The sequence below is a fragment of the Excalfactoria chinensis genome, chromosome 5, assembly GCF_039878825.1.
Source record: "Excalfactoria chinensis isolate bCotChi1 chromosome 5, bCotChi1.hap2, whole genome shotgun sequence".
NCBI classification, from domain to species: domain Eukaryota; kingdom Metazoa; phylum Chordata; class Aves; order Galliformes; family Phasianidae; genus Excalfactoria; species Excalfactoria chinensis.
The window spans coordinates 48,642,570-48,652,766 of record NC_092829.1 but is presented as its reverse complement, the minus strand read 5'-3'; the positions used below and the strand labels follow the sequence as shown (position 1 = coordinate 48,652,766).

At 39.1% G+C, this 10,197-nt stretch overlaps 1 protein-coding gene across 1 annotated transcript in view; it reads right to left on the bottom strand.

Moving 5' to 3' along the window:
- Positions 1 to 2,216: 2,216 nt before the first annotated feature.
- The window catches only part of TTC17 (tetratricopeptide repeat domain 17), a 46,065-nt gene continuing 38,084 nt past the window's right edge, over positions 2,217 to 10,197 (bottom strand). The window contains 6 exon segments of the mRNA XM_072338758.1: positions 2,217 to 3,344; positions 4,497 to 4,640; positions 5,669 to 5,788; positions 7,521 to 7,604; positions 8,076 to 8,235; positions 8,555 to 8,675. Of these exon segments, the coding sequence (XP_072194859.1) occupies positions 3,213 to 3,344; positions 4,497 to 4,640; positions 5,669 to 5,788; positions 7,521 to 7,604; positions 8,076 to 8,235; positions 8,555 to 8,675 (761 nt within the window). The 3' untranslated portion in view covers positions 2,217 to 3,212.

The following is a 10,197-nucleotide window of genomic DNA, read 5'->3' as shown; positions in this document are numbered from 1 at the left end:
AGGGACTTTTCCTCTCATCTGTACTTCAACTTTTGGAAACCAGGGAGAATACTTAGAATTCATTTTATTTTGTGGGAAAGGACTTTGCTCTTTGCCCGTGGTTTTGCCATCTCTAAATTAGGCAACTTTGACGATATATTTAGCAGAGCTAGTCAGTGCAAAATATGCTATTAAGCGTCATCATTAGAAATCATATGGTAGCTGGTCAAATGTATCACAGCAGTCATGGGAAGGAACAGGCTGACTGAAGACACCACTTGTCACAGGGAGGGTGCATCAACCTCTGGAGATAATCACCTTTTCCATCTGCTGAAGATGCAGCCAACACAACAAGCTTAGATAGCTTATTTTAAAACGGATTAAATAAAAGGTTTAATCCTTAAGTAGCGAGCTCATCCTGCAAAGAAGCACACCTTTGCTCCATCAAATTCATTGATATCCCTCCTAGCACGCCGTCTAACTTGTCTTCTCCTTGTAAGATGGACATCATTAGTTTTTCCCTTACACTTGAATGCAACCAAAACATTCAAAATCACCACCCTTCCTACTTTTGCAGCGGCATTTAAGACACAGGAATGAGAAAGAAGAGCAATACATCTGCATTCTTCGAGATGGGAGTTGGTGCTCCCCAGAAGATCCTAAAGTGGAATCTTCAGGACACATGCCTTACCGCTGGCATTAACCCAAGCTTATGCTTGAGTAAATTGTTTTCTTCTCTGCATTGATTTTATGCACTGTGAGCAGATGATGGAAACTACTACAACACTTTGAAGAATTACCTAAAACTTATGAGAAGACACTTCACAGGAAAGCAGGGGCTATTTCATAATTAGTTGCATGGAAGATACAGCAATAAGCAGCTGAGTAACAAATAAACAGCCGTACATGGATGTCTTATGAGTAAGGTAACGTATGTTCCCTTAAGGTATTTAACCAATATTCAGAACAAAATACAGGAACTCAGACTACCTCAGTTTTGAAGAACTATTACAAGGTATGAACTCTTCAAAAATGCAAACAGATGAAGAAGATAAATAGCTTGCTATCTCCTTGGTGGCAACACCAGTTTATAGTATGATCATCACACAAAATGTGGGGCACCTGCCTACCTTTTGCATGATGTCTGTATGCCATGCTCCTTGCTACGCTTCTAATGAAAATACCAACCAACCTAACCACTGTAAGGAAGATGCAAGCTGACAAGGGTATTAATGCCTAATTTTAAGTGTGCATCAGTGCTGTCTACGAGCAATGGTAGGTGATCCAGAAAAGGTTTACTTACATTCCATCCTTGACAAAGCCAGTACTGCCAACTTGTGACCCACGTACAGCTGCTTTAGCTTCTTATGGATCAACTTTGCCCTTTACTTAAAGCTTTGACATTGCTCATCACCAGTGAGACAGACACACTAGAAACTTCAGTGTGTGGCGATCACTTGATTCAACCAAACGGCACATCAGAGCATTGAGCAGTAAGCTGGATCTTCTAGGTAAGAAAACTTTTTGCATATTATTATTTTTCTAACTCAAACGGAACTTCTTTCCTTTAACACGTACCCACCTTATCGGCTTCTCCCAAAGCTCCAGGTGAGAAGTCTCCACAGTTTCTTCTCCCAGTCCATACTCTTTGTGGCACCGTATTAGACTTTCTTGAAAGTGATCAGACTCTCACAACAATAGAACTTACGCAGACAGATCTCCAGTCAACATTATCAGGCTTCCAAACAGCCTCAGGAAAGGAATACGATTCGACTTGCTGCCGGCTCAGATGACAATCAGAAATTCAACACACTCACACGTTTTTAATAAAAACCTACCCAACAGCAGTACTTGCTCATACCTCTGTGAGGCTTTCTAGATTAATAACAAAAAATTACTTGCAGTAAAACAGAGGTAAACATTTGCATTAGAACTACTCATCTTCAATTACATATAAAAATATTCAGAGATCATATTATGAACTGAAAAGTTACAGTAAATTACAAAAACTACATTGATGTCATAAGTTCCACCACTGCCATTTTGGCTCTTATTTCTGTCATTGAAAGAAAGGTGAGGAGTTTCCCATGGATATGTAGCAAACCATTATCTGACTAGGAACGCTATAGGATCTGCCAGCTCCCAACTCTACTTGCTCCAAAAGAAATGCAGCAGCTCCCCAAGGCTAGTTTCCTTCAAACAGCGCATGACACACAGAGGAGAAGCCACGTTTTGTTCATAAACAATTTATTTGAAATATGTGCCCTTGTTAATTCAACAATGATGTATGGAGAATCACGTCCTCCACTGACCAAAGAGAAAACTGATCTGGAAATCTTTCACCTGACTCATTTGCTGATGATACCTTGACAATGACTCCATCCCTGCTCCTTCTCAGCTGATGAAAGTACGGCTCAGAGAGAGCAGAAACTTGCACCTTACTTGGAAATGACTAGAAGTTCAGTGAACAAAGAATCAGTAAAACAACCATTGAAGGAGGCAGAGGGCTATGAATATACAGACAAATATAAAACATCTTATTGGGATCACTACTCTTTTGTTTTTTTTCCTCCCTGCCAGTAAGATTAAAAATAAAACCACTTTGACTTCAGTGTCTTGTTGTTCCCCACCCTTCATTCCCTCATCTCCAACAGAAATAAATCATTCCAAAAGTGATAGATGTTCCTAACTCCTTTTTATTTTGTTTTCCAGATAAATGTTTGAAATTCCGTGCCTCTCCTTCCAAAAAAGCAGGCAATGTTGCATGGAGTAAACAGGACTGGACAAAGCATGAGTTTCACATGGATGAACTGCTGATTATCTCTTCTTACTATTTAGTATGGGCGTGTGCTTTGCATTTCTATTGACCTAGATTATAAGACACAAAGCAAGTCATTTTAGATGCTGAATGCCAATCTGAGCATTAAGGAGAAACTAACGGTGCCTGGGTCCTGATACAGGTGGTTATGGACTCATGGAACTTCCTTGGTTTATTATTTACATGGTTGTTTTAAAATTATTGTCTGTGAAACATTTTCCAAAGATGTCTCTATATCTGAGGAAAAGATAAAAGAACCCCTGATCCAAATCCCATCTCTTTTCCGAAGTCTTGTTAAAAATTTCGATTCATCAATTTATCTTAGCACACTTAAAAGCAGAGTAGTGAAGAATGGCTTTTTTTTTTTTTAAAAAAAAAAAAAAGGAGGAAAAAAAGAGGAAAAAAAAGCCAATCTCTATGGAGACCGTCGCTCTTTTTTCATAAGTAAATGACACTGAATGGTGTGGATTCGGTTCTTTGCTGGGGCAAACTCCGGCTGAAGTTTTAATGTTGATTCATACCATTTCATCGCCTTTTCAAACTCTTCCTATTAAAAAAAAAAGGCAGAAGAAGATAGCATGAAGTCAGATTCTAAACACAGAGACCACTAACTTTCTTATTCTTTCTTTTCCTCCTCCAGTAATCTCTTGATTCAAATTACTGCAGAACATTACTGACCAACTCTCTTGCCTTTTCTTTTTAATCATCTATCCGAATACTCTTGCTGTAAAGTAGTTAACAACAAAACCCAAGACTTCAACTGAATACAAAAAATTTTCTTTCTTTAAGATGACAGCAAAGCACTGAAACAGGTTGCCCAGATTGTTGGTAGATGCCTGGTGACATCTGAGGTAATGCTGGACAAGGTTCTGATCAACCTGATCCAGCTGTTGGTATCCCTGGTCAGATGACTTTTAAAGGTCTCTTACAGCTCCAACGATTCTGTATGTTTCTTTTCAGTCACTTTTTGCACATTTTTCCTCCTCTTTTCTCCTTATAAGAGCTGAGCTGCTTCTATATTTTTGATATTTTTGACACTGTGGATGTTTTTTTGTCCCCCTCCTGAATCTACTAAAGGGAATCCCCAAAAGAGCTTTAAAACCAATGCTGGATTTTGGCACCTCTTCTCTTAAACAGCATATCCAGTATTTCCTATGGCAAGGCTATTGATGAACTACTGGTAAAGAGCTAAACTAACATCCCCATGTGAAAGCAGACAGCATGTGGAGCAGCACTTCTAGACTCCCTATTTTCTTTATATGTAAAAGATGACAGAACTTCTATAACATCCATCCAGAGTTCTCAATCCTTATCAAGGCCAACAATTTCCACTTTTCAAGGCAACGTGATGAAAGCCTGCACAATAAAGAATGTTGGCCTCTCTAATGCTCTACTTTCAATTACCCTGATATTTTTTTCTAAACAATCTGTTGGGCAGAATCAGTTCTTTAAGAACTGATAGCTTGCTAAATACAAAAGTATTGTAGGCAGCATCCTGAAGCCAGCCTGTAACAACACTGGAATTCATGTATTAAATGATTAATAAAAAGCTTTGATGCTCCAAAAAAAGTACATGAAAAAAATATTTTCTTATTGATAGCCTCTCTAGTTCATGAGTGTTGCTTCTCCAAGATTATCTGTGGAAATGTGAATCCCATGTGCCATAGAAACAGCACATCAGTGTAAGAGGCATGCTCACCATTGCTACGTAGACATTCGCCAGTGTGAAGTGATTAACCACAAAGTGCGGTGCTATTTCCACTGCCATAGTAGCCACAACGATAGCATCATTCCAAAGTCTGGCGTTGTGAAAGATGTTTGCCAGGCTTATTAGTGGTACATCCTGTAAGAGAAGAGAAAGTGATCAACAGTGAGGTTCTTTCCACTGAAACTGTTTCAGAAGCAAGAAGACTGACAGAAGGCTCCACCACCTGGTCACTTTGAAGGTGATGAGTTACACTTACCAGAGAAGAAGCATCTGACCCTGAGCTATAAACAAACAAAAACAGCAACTCATACACACCTATTTGAACATGGAAATGAGCAAATATTGCTGTCACATAGACAAATAACTCAAAAATTAACTCACATAAAAATAAACATATGTACTACAATATTTGAAGATGCTGTTACTTCTCCCTCCCCCCCCCAAAGCTAAGATGTGCTTTAAGAGGCGAGAGCAGCTCTTTGATCCCTCTCCTTCAGCAGCTGTATAAAAGGAATATGAGTAAAGAGAAAGTAGGGAAGTGAAAAAAGGGTTAAACATTAGTGCAACTCACACACTGTTTTCTCCCCCACCTCTGCCACAGATTTCCTATAAGATGCTGGCTAACAGCTATAAACAAAATCTTCACAGACTTTCTGAATTTCTGAATTTCCAGACCATGTTTGACTGACAAAACAGCTGTAACAAGCTCTTAGGGAACTGGACTTCACGCCTATGGAGAATAAAATACTGCTCAGAGGTGAGCTGCAGGTGCCCTCAACAGAACAACTGAAAACTTAAGATGCATTTGATCCATTCCTCCTTGATGCCCCCCCACTTTAAAAGCACAGATATATTTTAAGGTAAAAGACTTGTTCAAGATGAGGCTGACAAAGATTCAAAGTTCTACATAACAGAAGGATGCTTAAGCCTGTAGTGCCCAGCAGAGAAGCATTAAACCCATTGAAATGCAGGAAAGTGCTCTTTTGCAGCCCACACTCAACAGGTGGTGAAAGTCTTTAAGTTTCACCACTAGCTGATATACAGGACATACACAGATTCCTGATACGCACAGCTCTAGTTTCAATAATCGTACATGAAAACTAAGTAGCTATCTCACAAGGACAACATTATTTTATCTGTGTAGCAGGCAGATGTGTACACACCTTCATATGATGGGGTGCATAGTGTAATGCTTGCCGTAAACAATCAATTGCCTTCTTTCCTTGGCCTTTCACCCTCCAGTAGAGAGCTGCCATACTAGAGAGCACCCATGAAGTCTGATTCTGGAAGAGAACACAGACATGAGTCGTACAGACACCTGTAGTGAACAACCTTCCTGCCTTCAAATTTACTCAATATATTGGGATAGAGGATGCTTCACTTAAAAGTAGCATTCAACTATTCCAAAGCGTCTTAAGGATTCATCTAACAACATATAAGCAATAGCCTCAGAGACTGCCAAACGAAACAGAAATTTCAAGTGCAACATCATTTTCTTAATCTTTTGTACAGTAACAACAGCTTTAGCAGTCACAACAGCTTCTAACCAGCTGTCAGGTGCTGAGCATCTAGATGTGTATACACATTACCATATAAGCTAAGTTGGTTGATTAGACTCCTGATGCTCTCTGTAGCCATCAGAAGGAGAAAAGATACTTTGGGATGCAACTCAAAGCAGAAGCCTGAACTGTCCAGCTGATCAAGTCTGTTGCCTCCAGTTGGCTGACTCCCATGCCACATGTTAGAAAGGAAAATACTATGTGCTTGAATTCAATGGACTGAGATACTTAAACTTAATGTTTATTCTCGCACATGCAATTAATTAAGTAGTCATCTTGATTTAACTCCCGTGAATAATGAATGACATCAGTAGACAGAAGAATTGTGCTTTATTTTCATCACAGCTAACCTTATGAAGAATTACATTTCTCTCCTGTTAGTAGTAAATTTTCAGCTTATTTGGACAAAGCTTGCTGTTTGCAGGGGCAAGTGTAGTATGTAAGACAAAAATTAGCATAGAAGTCAAAAGAAACTAAGCTTACTATACAAGCTTAAGAGAAATATCTTCATTTTCTGGGAACGATAAAGGCTTATTAACTTCAGTATCAAAGTGAAGTAACTTCCTTAGAGAGTAGGATAGGCCAGGGGCACCAAAGTGTTCTGGTAGAACTCTCTTTCATATAATAGTTTGACATATCTTCCTGACACTGGAAAAACACAACAGTCAGTGCATCCTGGTCTGCCTTGTATATCCTGAGAAAATTACGTCCCTAAGCATTCCTCCAGCTGAGGTTCTCAGTAGCCTTGATCTAGACAGGAAGCTTAGTTTTCTCGGCGGGGAACAGGAAGTGCAGCCTCGCACATGGTGCTATACCACTACCTGAAGGCATCTGACACTTCAGCTCAACAATGCATAAGGAAATAGCAAAGAGGTATGAAAGAGAGGAAATCTCTCCCTGCCATAAACACAATTGGAAGAGCTGAGTCATGGGTTAGCTATGACTTTCCATAAGCTCCAAGTGAATGTAGCATCAGAAGAGAGAGAAAGATTGAGAATTATTAAAACAGTTTAATATCAGAGAATGGCTTAGGTTGGAGGGAACCTTAAAGATCCTCCAGTTCCAATCCTCCCTGCTATGGGCAGGGTTGTCACCCACCAGATTAGGCTGCCCAAGTCCCCATCCAATCTGGTCTCTAACACTTCCCAGGAATGGGGCATCCACAGCTTCTCTGAGCAACCTGTTCCAGCACCTCACCACCCTCTGAGTAAAAATTTTCCTCCTAACATCTAACCTAAAGGCAAGCAAAAGACCTGAGAGAGGGACTCCCAACTGTAAGCAAAGGATCAAGAGCTCAAGTAAAAGCCTTGAAGGGCATTACAGATGCTGAATAGACAGAAATTTCAAGTCCAAATATAAATTCAGTCCTTATTTCAGATAAATGGTTTGAGACCAGATTGACTGCTAAGCCAAACAGTATGTCCAAGACATAATCCTTCTTCACATTTATATGTACCTTTTCCAGAGCTTTGGCTATTCGAGTACCAACTTGTTCTAATGACTGTGGTGAGTACTGATCTTTGCCAAGATTCTGTAGCACCTGTGAAAGAGAAATGACAAGTACTTTGAAAATGGAAAATGAGAAAAGACATCCTTCGTTTTTGGCTACTCTTTTCACTCAACATTCTGCAAATCTCTGACTTATTTGAACCTAAGCATCACTGTATAACTTGAGTTAGTACTATAATCATAGAGTGTTTTAACTCCATGCCATCGAATTCTGAGAATTGTAGAAGTCGGTGTATACTCTGTTTGATTTTTCTTCCACTAATTCATCTATCTAGAGCAATAAATACCAAGACAGCAATTGTGTTTTAGTATTTCCCCCATCTCAGATCACAGACGGTTGGGAAAACAGTCTGGTAAAAATACTACATTCAGCTTTCATCATTCTTAGTCTTATTCAGGTGCTCATGTACTGCAGGGCATTTTGGAAGACAGAGCACTAAACATAACTTGAATCTGCTATGGTATAGATATCTTTGTGTGACAGCCTTCAACTGTGGCATACCTCTTTAAGCTGACTCTCTCCAGTGTAATGCAGGCTTGCTCGACTAGAGACACCTTGCAGGTGGTCCAAAGTATGCATACTAGCTGGCAGATTGGGGTTACAAAGGGGCTCCATGGCTGGTTCTTGCAGTTGTGTAGCAAAATCAATGTGCTCTGTAATGCTACAAAGGTAATAAACTGAATCAGTCAGGAGAAGAAAATAAAAGTCATTACAAAGTTCTCTAGTGAGTATAAACTGCACAGAAGAATCTCCTTTGAACAACTTGAGAAGCAAGAGAAACTGGATCTTCAGTCTGAAGTTGCTCTCTTCTTTGCAAGTCTACTGATAAATACCACATCATGTTTTCAAACATGAGTTTCAATCCTGATACTTCCTTCTTACTTTAAAGAACAACAACATCTTCAGTTAATGTACACTTGAGGCCATACAACTGCCTTGCCTTGTGTGAGTGGTTTAAGGTCCATATATAAGATACCTACTCAATGTTTTTAGCAGAAACAGCGAGCCACGTGCTAGCCACAGTTGTGAGCTCTACCCGACGGAGTTTCAGACACTCATCAGGACTTGGCCACCCAAGGCTACGATAGTCATGCCTCTTTCCTGGAGAGAAAAAAATAATAATAAAAAAGAAATAAAAGGGATTCTTTTCAAGCAGAAAGACTTAGTACAATGAATTACAAATACACCAGCAGATATATTCCCTACAACATAAAAGTCACAGTGCTGTGGTCAGATTTCTTTAAGAACGACCCCATATCTAAATATACCACAAGGAACTTGTGGGATCCAAAGACAGAAGTGGATGCTATGACAGATTTGAAAGCGAAGTTTTAAGATACAAGTTATAAGTTAAGAGTTTTTCAATAGCTGCAGATTAAAAACAATTGCCTTTCTTGTTTACAAGTATTATCTCTAACTCCTTAAAGTTCTTAATTGAGTTATTATTCACGATGTACAGCTACACTAAGAACTAATAAAAGTTGATCACTCCATCTTCTGACAATCCGAGACAAAAAATACTGCCATTTCTTACCCAAGAATAAGCTTTTACTGCACACACTCAAGACAGCAACATTTCTGAAACACTTACAACCTCTCATTTTGGAAAGGAGTTAACCAAGGAAGGGAAAGGTTAAAAATCCACTTTATGTTAGGAAACTGATCTTCACATTTGATCCAAAATCCACTGAAATCTTCCCCTCATATTAGGTGGATATTGCACCAAATCCTACAAATCCAACTTGTGTTAACTGCTAGGAAATGTGCTTCTCTCATCAAAATCCTCTGAACTGTTTTGAAGGTAAGAAAGATTCATCATAGCCTTAAATTTGCACAGCAAGTGGCCAAATTCACAAACATCACATCAGCTACAGATGCAGCATTCTGGTACCTATTTCTGGTTACCTAAAGTTTTGACTTCTTGGATGCAAGATCTATTTCCCAGCAAGATTTAAGTGCTTCACCACAGTTCTGCAAAACGATGATAAAGTCTGCAATATTGTGTCTTTTGTAAAATATTCTGATCAAAGGAAAATTAACTTTGAGAAACTGGGAAATTCCAGAGGGGAAAGATTATTTTTTGTCATTGGCTCTGTGCAGTACTTGATTTAGAGTTACTATCGGCACGAACAGCAAGAGATGGTGAAAGGCATAAAAATGTTACACAGGTCAGTTATCAAAGTACCAGTCAGACAAAGGACAGTCAGCTTCATTTCCCTGTTCTGCTTGGAATTCCCCAGGTGACCTCCAAGGCATTACTTAAACTTCTGATAATGTAGTTCGTGTAAAGAGGATGTCAGCAGACCTTGCCTCTCAGGAGTGTGAGAAAGTTAATGACTTCACAATTAAGGGATGCTGTGTAATAAAGCCAGGAAAGTAGCTCAGGGAGAGAGCGCACACTGAGAAAAGGAAAGATACGTCCTCACAAATGGTAACTGTCGTTATGCAATCTTCCTTATTTAATTTAATAATTTACATTTGTTAGTTGCTTATAACTTTTTAAGCTTGCCAAAGACTTCATGTAAAAGCCTTGAAAAAATGTGAATTACCTTCTAGGTTATCAAATTGTCAACGACTAGAATGTACAGGAGAAAACATTTTTGCATACCTATAACACTTAAAT